This window comes from Notolabrus celidotus, chromosome 5, assembly GCF_009762535.1.
Source record: "Notolabrus celidotus isolate fNotCel1 chromosome 5, fNotCel1.pri, whole genome shotgun sequence".
Taxonomy (NCBI): Eukaryota; Metazoa; Chordata; class Actinopteri; order Labriformes; family Labridae; genus Notolabrus; species Notolabrus celidotus.
In genome coordinates, this window is record NC_048276.1 from 12697545 (window position 1) to 12714497 (window position 16953).

Below are 16953 nucleotides of genomic sequence, written 5' to 3' on the forward strand. Positions count from 1 at the left end.
TTTTTGTTAATTTTGATTATTTACACTGTTTATCTACCTTTTTTTTCTTATGTTTATCTTCATTTTTGCTTGTACTGTTTATTATTATTATTTCTTAATTATATATATAGTTTTTTTTCTTCTTTGTTGGTTTTGTATTACTTAAATGTAATTTATGAACTTGTGGTGAACAAAGAAATACCGAAAAAATGCAATAAAAAAGGTTAAAGGCTAAAGTTATCTAAAAAGAGTACATTTTATATTATAAATAAATAAATATAAATAATTAAAAAATAGACAAAAATAGTAGCTAAACTTGAAATAAAACCTTGAAAATAGAAAATGTAATGAGTTTTCTGCCTTTCTTTTTGCCAGATGACTCCTAAGTTTAGGGTTAGTGAACAATTAAACATCAAAAGCATCAGTAGCAGTAGGTTAAATCATAGCGGCACAGGAAACAAAGCCACATGCTCATATAGGTAGGCTGATTTTCTGCAGACCAGCAACATGAAGCCACATTAAATCACTTTGAGGGACAGTAGGGTCGCAAGTCTTTGGCACCAATACTTTGGGGATCACTGGCTGAAAAGTTTGGGAACCCCTGCTCTAAAAGACCATCTGTTTTTAAAGTTATATCTGTTTAGATGCCTGAAACAAGGTTTGAAGTGAACAAAAGCTTTATAGATTTTCACTTTTTGTTTCCGCATGAACTCTCAATAGAAATTTCCCACTTGTGAATGTTAGCACTTTTATGTGGATAGAAAGGTGGTTACAAACAAATGGTAAATTGATTGCTCTTTTATGGTGCCCTTTTAAGTTTTATGACCATTAATAGCGTCTCAACATTTCATGTCTCATTTACCCTTTCAGCACTAATACTCTGATGGCAGAGGCTGCTGTGCGTGTGTTGAACCACTCATCTGGACCTTACCATACTCATTCCTTCACAAAACAATGGCTTCACTTTCAGTCATGCCACAATATTTGAGCTTGTTCATAGCAGAAAATCTGAATTGCACTTATTGCAAATGCATTCAGCTTAAAAACTCAGGCATTGGAAGGTTTTCATTTGTGCGCTGAACATGAAAATATAGGTAGAACTTTAGCTGGCCAGACATTTCACATAAATGCTGAATCAAAGCAGCGCCTAATGTATTCTGCATTGTGGGGTCTCTGAAGAAGCACAGCTATCAAGTGTAATAGAAATATTTCTTTAATCACAAACAGCATGGGGCAAAATATACAAAAGTGCTTGTTTGTTATAAGTACATTAAAATTAGACTATTAAATTAGTCAGTTGGCACAGTAGAAACAGTATAACTGATGCAGAGCACTCAAAACCAGACATAGGAAGGACATCTACAGGAGAGGAACATCTAGCTACAGTTTTTTTTTTTAACTACAGTGTATGTGTGAGTGTCTGTGTGTCACTGACAGCTCCCCCTTGTGGAAAAACCTGCAGCCTGTTAAGTGTAGATCAGTAGGTTTGAAAGTTTCAGGCAACCTTCAGGGAGGTGTTAAAATCTAAGAAACTTGTATCAGACGTAACTGGGATGTGTTACCCTGTCTCATACAGGAGTTTGAAAAAGATCAAGAAAAGAATGGGAGACTGAGATCAAAATCCAAAGACAGCTCAAAAGATGACAGAAGACACAAAGAAAGGCGCAAAAAAAGAGAAGACGGGGACAGAAGAAGAGGGCAGAGTAGAGATCTCGTTGACCAGACCCGACAATCGAGGAGCAGTTCTCCTTTAAAGCAAGTGATTGCCGGATCAGTATCAAAGCATTCATCCTGGTTGTTATTCCTGAAGTCTACCTGTTATCAATTGTTCCCCTTTTTTTTTTCACAGAAAGAAGTCCGCCAAACAGTCCAAAAGTTCCCGATCGCCATCTCTGGACAGGAAGCTGTGGAAGTCCAGGTCCCGGTCACCACATCACTCCCACAAGAAGGCAAAAAAGAGCAAACATTGACTCTGAGCTCTGGACTTTGTCCTCCATTAAGGCTGGCTTCCTCTTTTAACAGACCGACACATCTGTTCTCTTGGTCCCCACTCTCACCATCAGTACAAGATTGAGCACTTTTTTTTATATGAAGAAGTTTGAACACCGTAAAGAATATGTATATTTTTGTTTTTATGTTTGTTAAAAAATGACAACCTGCAAGTCTGACACTGAATAAATCACTCTGTGATGATTGTGTGCGTGGTGATTGTTAGTAGGGCCAGGTATCGAGATATTTTGACTTCCTCTGCTGAATTGTAGGCATTGATTGGATTGTTTTTTTTAAGTTGAAAAAGGTTATTCACAGGTCTTCTTCCAGTTTGTGTGGATTTTTATTGAGGAAATGAATAGTGCATCATTTGGTTTCTGTTTACAAAAGCAGTAAGTATGCAATGTTACACACTACATTTACAGTACTATTTTAAAGAATGAAATGTGCTTTCATTAAACCCAAAATATCAAAAGTACTTAAGCGCCAGTATTGGTTCTGAAAAAGCTTCAAAGATACCCAGCCCTGATCATTAGTAACCGTATACAGACTTCCTGTACCACAGATTTGCTTTCATCCACCCAAATGTTTGTTTGAGTTTAGAGAGCTTGAGAAGTTGTGTTTGGAAAAGCAATCTACCGAGATGTTGTAGGCACACATTATTTGTAAATAACAATTTAAACCACATTGCTTCAAGACAAATGGTTACACTTCTCTCACATTGAAATGTGTGACTGACATAAGGACAGTGTTTTTGATTTCAGGAGTCCCCTTAATCGTTAAAATGTCGGAGCAGAAGAGACCAGTAAGGTGCCTGTACTGTTACAAATAGCTTTTAGCCTAACTCAGTCCTGTAACTGTTATTCACACATACCAGAACAGATTCAGTCTCTGCTCAACACCTCACACGAGGCATATATGGCTCTTTTTTTCTTTATGCCAAACTATTCACAGTTGCTTGGTATTAAAAATAAAAAATAGAAATGTGACAGGGAATCAAACCTTGTCAGTCATTTTTTTTGTTACAGTCTATTACTTCCAACCCGTTCTCTCATCTTCAGGGTCCCTGTTTTCCCGAAAAAGCTACACACAGCTTTTTGTCCCCGAGCGATAACCATTAAGCAGTAGGGTGACAATGACTGGCCTCTTCATCTTGGACTGATATCCAACACACAGGCCTGAATGTGAGCGGCTGTCAACCTCTGAAGTGCTCAGTACTTCTTTACATTGATGAAAACCTTGATGGCTCCGGTGAAGTCAGCCGAAAGCAGAACCTCTGTGTGATCTGTCTTGAGGGCTCCTGGAAATAAAGGAATTTGGTTAAAACAATGAAATGACAGTTTGCATGTCACAGAACGTGCCCATGAATGAATGAATCAGGGTTCCCACTCTTTTCTCCACTCTTACTCCCCTCTATCCCTCTTTCAAGACCCAACTCTGTCGAGGCATGATGGCTGTCTAACATGAGTCTGGTTCTGCCTGATGTTTCTGCCTGTTAAAAGGAAGTTTTTCCTCGCCACTGTAACTAGCTAAATACTGCAATGTGCAATGCTCATGATGGATTAAGGTGGGGTCAGACTGAGTCTTACCCTGTCTTGAAGTTGGGTCTCTGTTCATAATTTGACATAGAGTGGTCTAGAGCTCCTATGTTTGTAAAAGCGTCTTGAGATAACGTTTGTTGTGATCTGGCCCTATACATTTAAAGGTTGATTGATTGATTGATTGATTGATTGATTGATTGATTGATTGATTGATTGATTGATTGATTGATTGATTGATTGATTGATTGATTGATTGATTGATTGATTATCCAGAGATCATTTTCCAGGTCATTTTTTTAATTGTGTCAGGTCACACAGTCGTGTTGGAATATTTTTTTCCAGGACAATACAGGATTTTCCAGGAAATTTTACTTTTTCTCCCATTTTCCAGGTGTTTTCCAGTACTGGAAAACTAGTCAACTATTTCCCAGGTTTTCCAGGACGTGTGGGAACCCTGATGAATGAATGAGGTTAAACTCACCTGAGGGTATGGTTTCAGAGTCTGTGGAGTCCAGGCTCTTACACTCTGCTTCTGGTTTATCTGCTCCAGTTTCTTGTGGAACAATAAGGCCAGGGTGGGGTGCAAAGATGGCTGAGGTGACCACTGCATTGTGTGCTGGAAGGTAAACAAACCGTTAGTATCAGTGACAGTGAAAGGAACAAATTCAATCAAATCATGTTTGTCGTTTGACACACACGGCATGGTTACCTTTAATCCCTTCCCAGAAGTCATTGCGGTCCCGTCGTACAGAAGTGAATTTGCTGAGGTCGTGGTAAGTGCTCCAGATGTACACGTACTTATCCTCAGAGCCACTGACTATGAAGGAGTAGTCATGACTGTAGGGAGATAATCCCTGTAAGTCAGCTTTTGAATTCAAGGTCTGATGCGACAAAGCATAAAAAGACTTAATGATGACCGGGTAGCTTTAACAATACTCAAAAGAGCCCTTGTCCATGTTTATTACTGGAAACAAAGAAATTAATTAGAAGTATGAACGCACTAGCGGTACCTTCATGAAGACTGGAATATTGCTCCCTTTCTGATGCTTTTCCACATTGCTCAAGTCAGAATTATACAGAGTGAAACCTTCTTACCTGAAGCTTGCTTTGATCTGGCTGCTGCTGTTGACGTAACCTTTATATTTCATGGATAATGACAAGTCCCTCAGGTCATAAAGGCGAATACGGGAATCATTTGAGGTCACCAAAATCTGTGGGTGAGGAAAGAGAGGGAATTTGTTATTTATGAAGTCGGATTTATGCATCATTGATGGGACATCAAACGAGCTGTGATGTATTTGAAGTAGAGATTAGATATTACTTTATTTTCTCCAGGAAGAGGCTCGATGCCGGTGATTTTGCGGCCAACTTTATTCCTGCCTCTGGTGGACCTCACATGGATTTGAGTGTGGTACTTCAGACGCTGAGGAGATGTACAAACATCAGTTTCAACATGGTGCTAATACAGTCACAACAAAAACTGATCATTGGGACATTTTGCAGCTTTGCTTGGTACCTCTGTGTCATAAAAGATGCATCGGCCATCATAGGTTCCAATAACAGCGTACTTCCCGTTTTGACAGAAATTAGCTGCAGTGATGAGACGTGTCTGGCCGTCCACCTCGTTCCACAGAGCCACCTTCTTGTCAGGAATGTTCCAGAGCCGGAGCTTTCCGTCCAGAGAGCCGCTCAAGAAGTATCTGTCATCCTGGGGAAACAAGAAACAAATGTTACTATAAATACATTCTTAGGAGCCCAGATGAATAAATGTATGACTTGTGCTGAGAGAGGTGATGCAAGATGACACAACTTACTCTGGGATGGAAGGCAATGGCTGTGACAAAATCGATGTGCTGAAAGCAACACAGACACTCTCTCCTGGATATGTGCCACAACCTGACCGTTTTATCCATGGAGGAGGAGAGGAGGAAGAAGTTCTAATGTGGCACGAAAGTAGAAAAAGAAGAGGGAGAAATTAAAGAAAAAAAAACTTCAAGCTTCTGAAATACATGAATAAAGAAACTTTCATTTCTTAATTTGAACACAATAGAGTAGGTGTAGGGGAGAACTGGGTTAGTTGTCACATGGGTTGGTTGGCACACTCCTTATATCTCACCACCAGAGGGCACTTTCTCTCTAATTGGGGTATGGACATTTCAGGAATTAGGATCAGAGCTCACCTACATAGTATTCTCTGGAGTAAGACAACTGAACCTGAGGTGAGAGGACTTTTTTTGTTATTCATGTCAAATTGTAAATATTTAGCTCCTCAGTATTTCTCTTGTAGGCTTTTAAACGATGGGTTTATAACAAAACAAGTGTGACCCTTACAAAGTGTGAGGGGAAAGCTATAGTTTTTATTAGCTAGCTAACTATTTGTTAGATGGTGGTTAACCTTGATGCTAGCAAAAAATTCCAGTTGGGGTTGGTCGTCACATTCTCTTTGGGGTTGGTTGTCACATGTAACAACCAACCCCTATGTTGGCAAAATCATGCATGGTGAAATGAGTTGGAGTGCGCAGACCCTACACTTGCCATCACTGTAATTCAGACAGTGACTGCATGTAGCCTAGTTGAGTAGGCCGTTATTGTTCGGCCTATTTGTTTTGCTCTTTATGTTGTTATATAGGCTGGCCTAAAGATGTGTTTCCTGTTCATGTTCCTTGCTCATTTTATGTTAAAATGCATTACGTTATGTAGGCCTATCACTTGTCAGTGCAATTCAACTTTCAAATTTAGTTCTGCCTTCTTGCCTTTTTTAAAAGATTTTTTCCCATTGAAATACCATTGTGACGATGGTATGTGTCAGAGTGTCTTTGATAGTTAATTGCCTCTTTGTTACAATGAGTTGGAAAATGAGAGGGATACACATTTCAAGCCAACACCTTAAGCTTCAATTTAATGTAGGAATGACTATTGAAATATGTTTTGATGATGAGCAATCATCAAAACAGTAAAAGGTGTGACAACCAACCCTGTTCTCCCCTACTTATTTATATGAAATGATGACTACAAACACAACAGCTAGGACTAAAAACAGATGTTATTACAGTAATTAAGTATTACCTTTGACCAGGACAGGTCCAGCAGATCAGCTGTATGGCCTTTATACTTGCAGAAAGGAATTTGGCGGAAAGGGGCATTTCTATCTTCAGTCTCTGGATCCTCTGGAACACAGCTTGCCTGAAATGAAAGTAAAGTAAGTTAGAAAACACAAAGTCTCCAGGCTGTAATGAAGGTAAAACATTAAACTACTAACAGTGCTCGAGAGTATCCAGCTCTGTTGCTATTTTTAGAAACAACAAGTAGCTCAAAATAGCTGATATGATTATCTTCACTCACCCCGGGGTCATTGTCAGATTTAGAGGAGCATAAACTTTCCTGAGAGGGAGAAGGTGAAACTCGACCTGGAAATGCACAAACAAAATAAACCAACTGAAGCCGAGCTAAAGCATCTAATTCAAACAATCAATCCCGTCTTCTAACAAAGATATCTGAGATGTCGATGAGCTCACCTTCAGTGTTGTACTTTAATCTCATGTTATTGAAGTAATCGAAGGCGGTCTTCAGGACCCAGATGCGGACTACGTTATCTTGACCTGCAGTTGCCAGCAGCCTCCCGCAGTGAGAGAACTTCATGGTCCAAACGGCACCCTGAGGAGAAAGCAAAGAACAAAAGCTGTAATTTGAGCATTCATTGACGCATTCATTGATGAATCTGTTTAAGATTCATAATGACAAACGAAAGACCCTCTTACCATGTGCTCTCCACTCAAGTCCTGCACGACCTTTATCTGATCAAAGTCAAAGGGACCCTTGAAGCTGTGTGCTGCCTTGAATTTGGCAGGTCGGGTGTAAGGCATGCCCTCATCGTCACTCGACGACGGATCATCCGGATCTGTGTGGAACACTGAGACCAGACAAGGAGAACAAAAAAAACACAAAACTGAGTTGATCAAAGTCTTTGCAGCAGAGGGAGCATCATGTTTACAGAAGCATTTTTTAGAATTAATGCTAACAGACCAAGAAACAAAAAAACAACTATAGAATAGCAGTTATCATTTGTTATTTATGTAGTTCTTTGCATTTATATCTGATATCTTATTGAAAAAAATGACTACCCAAATGCTGAATACATGTAGATATACTGATGAGACAATAGCCTGACTGCTCACAATTAATATGTGAGTTTAGTAAATTCTGTGCGTCTACTTTGTGGCTGCTTTTATGGATTTGTCAGAGATATCAGAGGGGTATACTACTAGCCGGATTTGCGGTTATCGAGGTAACTTCACGGTTAACTCTGGATTTTCCGTACTACGAAGGTGGTTCCCATTTTACCTGGGAAGATCACCATGGCTACTCATGCTGAACTCCTAACCTGCTCTGGGGCAGGTTGTGCTCAGGATCAGGGATCTGTTTGGAGAAAACTCCGCCCACTGACCAATCAGCTCGCTCGATCACGGAGCTCTGTGAGCTGATCGCGAGGGGAGGGGGGAGAGATCGTCAGGACACTTTGTCTACCTGTAGGATTTTACGTCTAAAATACTGACGACAGTTACTGATTTTCTTTCCTGACATCATACTTAAACCGAGTCTAAAATAATTTAGTCAGATTAAGTTGTTGTAAGCTTACTGTGTTAAATATAAAACTGTGCGTGCTTATCACTTTGAACCATGTTCTCATTTTTGTTTCTCCACAGCGCTCAGTTTGATACGGTCAGGGCTGCAGCTGAAATGTTTAGTCTAAAATTGTCACACGCGACACAAGATTAAATCAGAGAGAGAGATCACTGTCAGGGAATACACAGTTATTATAGACAGATCTATCTGCACTAAGTGATGACAAATAAGACGTAATTTGCGTATTCAAACAGTGTTTTAGTCTTATCTCTCAGTTTTTCTTTCATGTTTCAAACTCATCTGTGTTGAAGTTAATCTGGAGAAGTGTGTTTCACTTCTTCATATTTTTCTAATATCAGTGCAGTGTTTGAAAAATATGTCGATGTGCTGACGGCAGACTGTCCGTGTCTGTGATTGGTCACATGTTACATTCTCCGCCCCGTTCATGTGAACGCGCTCAGGGTAATTCTGGATTGACTCAACAAGTTGATAACCAGCTTCGTGACAGTTTAGCGCGATCTCCTTTGCCAGGTTCAGTGAAGCCGGATCAAGAAAAGATATCTGGGATATGTTGAACCTGCTTCGTAGTGTACCCCTCAGGTCTATTGTCTCATTATAAACAATATGACCTTTTTGTCTGATCACAAACACTTGAAGCATTCTTTCTGATCATCAACAAAGGCTATAATCCCTGTGTTCTCTTACCTTCATCTCTCACACTTTTCACTTTGTTGACAGCTTTCTCTCCGTACTCCTCAGCGAGATGCTTGGCCTTCTTCACCGACTTGCCCAAGAACTTCTTAAACTGGGTCCTGGTTAGAAACAAGGGGCAACAGGTAATGTAACTCTACATTTGATAATGTGGTGGAGGGTACAGGAAGGCGATCAGGAAACGAGATGTCACATTTTCTCACGTTTTCTGTTTTAGTTTTCCTCCGTCAGTGTCTGCCAGAGGAGCCTGAGACTTGTCATCGTCATCTGACTGTGCTGCATCGTTCCTAAAAAGGAAAAGCATGGACTGTAAAACTTCCTCAGAAAATATCACTTTTGCCATCTTTAGTGCTTTTTATAGCGGGAACATGTCGCAAATGTGCATGTGGAAACTCTCCAAAGAAAACAAAAGATCCCAAGCTGACATTGCTCCGCACAAAACAAGTCCAGTTCAGGAAAATACCCTTTCCTGGAATCTTGATTAAATAGAAAGAGTATGCAGACTTTGTCGATTCTTTGAATTTCTGGTCATTACAGTATGCTGTAATATTGTACAAACAAAGACTCTGTCTGTGGACTTGAAGTGTGAACATGCCACAGTATTTCCCTTTCCTTTCCTCGTAGATGTCTGGTGAACTGATTTGAAAAAATTAACAACTGTGTCTTTTGTCTCTCATATTTGATGCTTCATTAGTACATTTCTATTTTTAGTATGAAATCATAATTACTCTTTCCTTTTAGTAGAAAGGCCTTCAAAGGAAATCAGGTTTCTTGCATAATATATCATGGATTTGAAAAAGTCAGTGTATGATTTAGATCGACTTCCACAGCGCTTCCACTAAAAGAGACTTTTTTTTCTGCTTACGTGATGTACTCCTTGGTCCTCCTCATGATGTGCAGAGTGAGGGGGTTGATCCCAGCAGGAAGTTTCTCCTCTGCCTGGATTAGAGGGATCTCTTCCCCAGTGTCCAGATTCTTAATCATCACACTGGCCAGGATTTCCTGTTTTTAGATAACGCAAAAGTACAGATTCAGTGGATGAAAAGTGCTGGGGGAAGGAATGTGTGAGAGGTTGGCTTGGATTCAAGCTGAGTAAAGGCAATAATAACAAGCACAGAAGGGACTCTTACTTCATCTGTCAGTTCTCTGCCAGAGTTGGAGCGTGGACGCTGAGGGCCAGGTGTGTGTTCTCCACTCTGTGATGAAGACTCTTCATCTTCATTTTCCTAAAAAATGAAGCAAGAATGGAATGAAGTGCAACAGAGAATCAAACAGAAATTCAACCCTTATTTTGTTACTGTGCTGCCCTAAATGAGCAGATCTGAAGCCTCACTGACCTGTGCTGTCACCACCTTGTCCCCACTAGTGGCACTGGCTAGATCCAAGGAATGCTGCAGCTCTTTGGTTAGACTCCTCACTGTGCTGCTGGGAGACACCAGACCAGAGGGCTCCAGAACGTCCCCACTGACTGCACACATCACTGGATAATCAAACAGAAGAACATTTTCAAAACTTTTCAACTATTTTATTTGCTTCAAATTTTGGGGGCAAAGGCTGATCATGGCTATTTATTATGCTGGTTCACAAGAAATAAATTCTGTCAGGATGCTTATTGTCTGTTAAGTAGAAGAAGAAACAAAGAGATGATTGCAATTAGCTGCTCTTCCATGCCTTGAGTCATGTATTTACAAGAACTAAGGTTAGTCCAATGTCTAAACAACTACAAAATACTTTAAAAAGAATGTTCAGATGGCAGCGCAAACCTAACATACTTGAGTTTTCTGTATAGAGTATAACTTATTTTGTTTATATGTATAAGAGCAGTTAATGTGAAAGCCTACATTTGGAAAGCTTGTGCAAAAAGTTGAAGGAAGAAAGCCGTCCTTGTGTTTCATCTTTTCCATCCACTTGCTATGTTTCAATGATTAAACCACCTTTATCTAAACACTATTTACACTTGGTTGCAACAGACCTTTCCCTCCTTCCATCATGCTTGATAATCCACACAGTGAAACTGAAGGGCTTTTTCTCTCAAAACAAGTCTTGGAAAAAGGCAATTTCTTTGAAGAATCTACCATGCAGCAACTTGAACCGTTTAAAACCTTGAACGCTTCCCTTTAATGTTCCTCATGTGTCTCATACACACACCTGCCAGAGAGCTTTCTGTTTTAATGTACCGAAACTGTGGAACTCTCTCTGCCTCTAAACATCAGAATGGCGAGCTCTTTTGGTGTTTTGAAAGGAAAACTTAAGACATATCTTTTTAATCTGGCTTTTAATTTAGAGCCATTTATTTTTAGCCCTGGTCTGCATTATTACAATTGTTGTTTTAACAAAATGTATTTATCTATATATATATATGTATATTTATTTATTGTATTTATCTGATCTTTTTAACTTTAACTGATTTTTAATTTTGATTTCTACCCTTTCTTATTTTATTAATTTTAATGTATTGAGTTTATCTTATTTTTAAATATTTTTTCTGATTATGTCTTTTCTTATTTTACCCATTTCTGGTTTGTTTTTTTTGTCTCTGCACTTTGGGCGTCACACTTGTATGTATGAAAGATGCTTTATATAAACAAAGTTGTGTTGAGTTGAATTTAAAACAGGAACTAATCCACTAGTGTCATATAACATCAAAGTTTCAAATCACACTTTGGAACGATGTGATACTTCAATGTGGTTCACAGTGCAGTTCTCTTTACCTTCCAGTCCACTTGGCCTCAGACAGTCTTGAGACTTCCTGGATGGTAGACTCTGCCAAGATGGAGGAGGCGGTCTCGGGGGAGGACCTCCGCTGGGAGGTGGTGGGCGAGAAGGGGGAGGCTTCTTGGTGCTGGCTACAATGTCGGGTTCTACTGTGAATTGCCTTGGGGGTTTACAAGGCCCAGAGTCTGAGTCAGCTCCTCCGTCTGTGAATGGAACCTGGTCTAAGATATCTGCAGGTCTCTGCTCCTGCCCTCCACTTGCAGCCATGCCAGCACCGCCAGGCTGACTCTGTCCTACGGTGCTGGTAATGTCTGGGGGCTGAATGCCCTCTTGTGACCCAACTGATGGTCCTGGGAAATCTGAAGGTTCTGGAGCAGGTATTGAGCATGCTCCATTTGTTGCTGCACTTTCCTGTTGTTCCTCCGGCCCCTGAACAAGCAGAGGTACTTCAGCTGCTGCTGCTGCTGCTGGTGCTGGTGGTGGTGGTGGTAGCTCTACAGGAACTTCCTGAGCAGCATTGTCTTCCTTTGACTGCGGTTCTGCTCTTACATCAACATTTAGTTGATCTAAAAGCTGTGCCACCTCACCAACGTCCTCGGCACTTCCCTTTTGGCTCTCTTCAATGATGCTATCAATGATCTAAGAGGAAGATATCATAACTGTTAGTCATTTCAACTCTGGCAGATTTCATCTGACATGTCCAGTTAGTTACCCTACATATAAACAGGTTGATGTTGTTGCAGGTTCTTTTTCTGTTTTCTTTTAAAAGCCTTTACTAAATCAAAACAATAAAGAATAAAGCTGAAGGGCACAACAAAAGAAGAGTGAAGTGCGTACATTCTGAAGCATACTACAACATATATGTGTTCAATCTGAAATCTATGAGATCAAGTGTAACTTACATTTTTATACACAAAGCATACATATCAGAGCAGAATTTGAAAAAAAAAATTGATTTATCTTTTCTTTTACTTCATCAGGACCATCCAATGTGCAAAACTGTTACAAAAGGAAACATCACCTGTAGGGGATCATCTTGCTGATTCTCAGAAGCGGCTGCTCCACAGCTAACATCTGGTGCAGCGTTTACTTTCCTCTGTGAAAGCTGTTTAGGAAACAACACAACATTCTATTTCAACTATCAGCAGAAATATGATGAAAACAAGGTGAGACATCAGCTTTGAGGTACATCACTGTTCATGCAGAATGAGCATATTGGTACCTACCTTACAAACGAAATGCCTTTTAAATGAGCACAACTCGGGCTGGGCGATAATTCGATAAAGATAATTATCATGATATAATTTTTCTCAATGTAAATATGACAACTGTTCAATAAAAATTGGATATATTTAAACCTGTATTTACACTGGAAAGGGAAGAGGTGCTATTGTGCCTTAAACGCTAGTTGCCACTCAACATTGAACAGAAGAAGAAGACGGCATTGAACAGCCAATCACGTTGCACGGTGAGGGGTAAGCAGGCTTAAAGGGATATTTCAGTTTTTTTTAAGTGGGGTCGTATGTGTTACATTACACTAGTGCTCCTGCAAGCCACAATGAGTGCTGATGAGCTCTTCCCCTTTACTGAGGAAAATTCCAAGAGGATCAGGGAACTAAATCCAGATACAAGCTAACAATACGTCTTCAATTTTCACTCTGGACCAAAAATCTGCCTTTAAATTTAAATGAAATAGATACTTATCATGACAATTATAGATATCGACTTATATGAAAAATGTTATCGTGATAACATATTTTCTAATAACGCCCAGCTCTAAGCACAACCTGCTAAAATAAAGCTCTCTCATCCAGGTAACTTGTTTCTGTCTTTCTTTGTTGTCTCCTTGTTTGATGCAGATGCTTGTCATGGGTTAAACACAGTGACTGGTCTGAACACTGTTACATGATGCAACTTCCTTTGCTGTAAAATCAATCTTTTCAGTACACACTGCTGGTTTAAAGCGCAGAGATACTGCTGGTATGTGAGCAATGTTCACCCAGGGGAAACTTTAAATATCAGTCCAGTGTATGTGTTGCAGTCAAAGTGGTTCTTATTTGCAAACTCTCATTTGAATTTCATTTGTGTGGAAAGGGCAGGCAGAGCGACGAGGACTGATGAATCATTTACATTTATATGATTTACATTTTCTAACAGTTCCGGAAGGAGGCATATGACAGCTATAGGAGGTAGGAGGAGGGGCAAGAGGTTGAATATTTAACATTGGCAAACAGGCTGTGTTAATGATTTCACACAGCGCACCAATAACTTACCTTGAGGTAATTTCAGTTAGGTTTAACTTAAAATAGAGTAGTATTAACTCTGCAGCCCTCTCCAGGTAGCTAAATGGGTCATGTTGGACAATGTTAGGGTTTATTGGGTCTCAGATCTAGTAGCTATTGATCTCTAGGCTGCTAAAATATGCACAATCATAGAGGTTTAACTCTGAAGAACTCTGTCTTGTTTAAGGGCAAAGTACTAATCAAAAGAGTGGTCATCATTGAGTGGAATGACAACAGCTCACAGTCAGATGTGATCTATCTAGAAATAAATAGCAACAAGGGTTGAGATAAACATACCTGAGGTGAAGGAATGACAAACTTTGCAGGTGACCTAAAAAACACACAAACAGAAGTTCAATAGTCCAGAAGTTGTAAATCTCAAGTTTCAATGTTAATTTTAGGTGGAAAAAAACATTATTACATCAGAGTATGACTTCAATATTTAATGTGTCAATTAAAATGATCCATCCCCAAATCTGAACACACATTTCCTCTCCTTTTCCAACATTAAGAAGCTCCCTATGTCGCCGACAAGTCTGAAAGCAAGACACAGACAAGGATGGGCTTTTCATTCAACGGATCAGACTACAAGCTTGGTGTTGTGGTTTCTATACTAATCAGTATCAAGAAGGGCATCCGAGTCAGATAAAGCCAAATACTCACTAGCTTAGCTTCTGTGGATCTCAATTTAACGAAAAAGTTAAACATGTATATATATATGTATATACATTTGTATTTTTATACTTATTGCTCTTTTACCTTATCCAATTCATTTTTTTATATTCACTTATTCATCATATTATAGTTTCACTATTCTTTATTTTCCTCCTTCAGTATTTATCAATCTTTTATTTTAAATTATTATCACATATTATTGGCTTGTTTTTCATTCACATTGTGTTTCTTATACAAAAACATCACTTACTTGAATTGTTTGCATTGATCTTTTGTTTGTAATGTGTAAAAATCTAAATAAAAAGATATTTGAAAAAAAACAAAAACATTTCCAAAGATTGATCATGGAAAATACTTGCAATTTACATCCCCAATTTAAAGAGATTTACCTTATATGTTTTAATATTTAACACTTTCATTTGGGGAAATGTTCACTTTCCATTTCTCTATAACTGTTCTGAGATTTTCCAACAAGGTATTTTTGTGCGTTGATTTTAGTGTGCAGTGCACCTTTAAAATGAAAAAGGAATACTTTGTTTACAAATCAATATAAGAGAAAAAATATATATTGCAACTGTCCATATCTGAGAATTTAAATAAAATAATAGTTATTTAAATTTTGAATTCAATCCAGTTGTCTTGAAAATCGTTAGAGAAACGTGAATGAATCAGATCGTGAACCAAAAATCGGGATTCCAAACGAATCGTGGGTTGAGTGTATCTTTACATCCCTGGTAAGGGATTGCAAGTCTGCTATCAGACTTGCAGAGTCAGTCCCTCATTTTATTTCACCTCTCAAGAGACTCTTTTATTGTAAAGCTTTTATTTTGTGAATATATTTTAATATTTAACGTTTTAACTCTCTGCTTTTACTGTCAGTTTTCTTTTATTGTGTTTTTATTGTTCTTGTGAAGCACTTTGTTACTTGTATCGAAACGTGCTATACAAATAAAAGTATTATTATTATTATTATTATCATTATTATTATTATTATGTATTTACTATGCCCAACTTCCCACCAGACTCTGGCCACCATGACCCTTGGTAGAGTGACAGCTTCATCTGGCAGGATCACTTAAACCCATCATTAAACTGGTAGCATTTCCTGGCGTTACTTTGCAACATGTTAATGTTTCCGGGTTCATCTTGATTTGATTTTTGTTCCTACAAGCCAGATCCACATATTTCCACAATGACAACCTGTAATACATGCATTTGGTGAAACAACATGAAGGGTTTTTCGTACTGATCACATTAAGTGTGTTCCCAGGAATATCATCATGTGACTTGGGGAAGACTCTCCCTGCACTAACACCTAACAGCTGGTGAAGTCGACACTTAAAAGCACAAGGATATGGTTTGAATACAAATGTAATGTTAATGTTACAGGCAGTTATTTCCTCTGAAGTAGCTCTGGTGATATAAAATGTGAAGTTGCAGAAATGAACTGTGGCTTGTATCAAGTTGACAGGGTACTTTATACATAACAACAGCAGATTGAAAAGGAGGGCGACGTGCTCGTGATTAACTTTTATCAAACGTGAGACAATAGAAATGAATGAATGAATGAATGTCCTTACACTTTTGGAGATGGAGTAAAGTTAACGTCCTCAGGAGCATCATAGAACTCTTCGGTGTCACTTGTATCTGACGCCATGCTAACATGAATTCTCCTCGCTAGCTTTTCAAAGTTAGACCCCAGGCAGCTGTCTAAAAGCCGAACCTACGAGCTGAATTGGTTCACACATGCGCTCGTCTCTCGAATCTCTGCCTTTTCAAGATACAAGTTAGTAACAGAATCAGGCTGAGCCCACTTTTATGTCCACCGTCACGTCATAACGTTATAAGCTAGCAAAATGCTAGGCTAACAAATATATAGTGGATGTGAGAACTGACCAACGCCTATTGCTAACTAGCTTTCTGTCGTCTTTTCTATTTAACTCCTTCACTAGACACTTTCTCCAATGGGAGCATGCATTGATAAGCGCAGTTTTACAACAGAATACACTGGCTACAGTAAGCAGAGAAGCTAACGGAGCCACTGGATCGCGTCATAAACAAACCAGGAGCATAAAAAATGTAACTGAGCGAGGTGAGTCAAAGGGCGGGGCACAGCTCTGTCTTCTTCTGCTGCTCTGTCAGTACAGTGCTGGTGGATTTAGAGACTTTATTGCCCTCTACAGGGGGATTTTAGAACAGCAGAGAAAAAAATGATGGCACAACTAGGGGTGTGTTGTTTTGTGCGGAGGAGGATTAGGGCCATTTGGAAAAAAAATGAGGGTACATTTTTTTTAACTGTTAATATTCTGAGAAAAAGTCAGAATTCTGATTTTAATCTCAGAATACTGACTTTTTTCTCAGAATAATTTAATCTCAAGTTCTTACTTTAATCTCAAAACACTGACTTTTTTCTCAGAATTATTTAATCGCAGAATTCT

At 39.0% G+C, this 16953-nt stretch overlaps 2 protein-coding genes across 5 annotated transcripts in view; one reads left to right on the top strand and one right to left on the bottom strand.

The window, feature by feature from the left end:
* Positions 1-2172, top strand: part of zgc:163098 (uncharacterized protein LOC100037380 homolog) — a 17386-nt gene extending 15214 nt beyond the window's left edge. Inside the window, exons 23-24 of one of the 3 annotated variants that reach the window (XM_034683281.1) lie at positions 1556-1734; positions 1829-2066. In XM_034683281.1, the coding sequence (XP_034539172.1) occupies positions 1556-1734; positions 1829-1949 (300 nt within the window). In that variant the 3' untranslated portion in view covers positions 1950-2066. Of the gene's footprint in view, positions 1-1555 lie in introns of all 3 variants that reach the window. The other 2 variants (XM_034683280.1, XM_034683282.1) reach the window with 2 other exon arrangements.
* On the bottom strand, positions 1342-16637 carry wdr44 (WD repeat domain 44). 2 transcript variants are annotated; one of them, XM_034683285.1, is made up of 20 exons: positions 16096-16636; positions 14138-14171; positions 12580-12663; positions 11555-12197; positions 10181-10323; positions 9974-10069; positions 9709-9845; positions 9047-9130; positions 8838-8944; positions 7268-7419; positions 7025-7163; positions 6852-6916; positions 6576-6692; positions 5324-5446; positions 5026-5217; positions 4831-4932; positions 4605-4720; positions 4219-4346; positions 3991-4125; positions 1342-3268 (listed from the first exon to the last, which is right to left on the bottom strand). In XM_034683285.1, exons 1-20 carry the CDS (start codon positions 16170-16172, stop codon positions 3180-3182), a joined length of 2763 nt encoding a protein of 920 aa, XP_034539176.1. In that variant the 5' UTR covers positions 16173-16636; the 3' UTR covers positions 1342-3179. The 2 variants fall into 2 exon arrangements, with proteins under 2 accessions (XP_034539176.1, XP_034539177.1); XM_034683286.1 differs by lacking the exons at positions 1342-3268; positions 3991-4125 and having other exon boundaries at positions 4276-4390; positions 16096-16637.
* Positions 16638-16953: the final 316 nt, after the last annotated feature.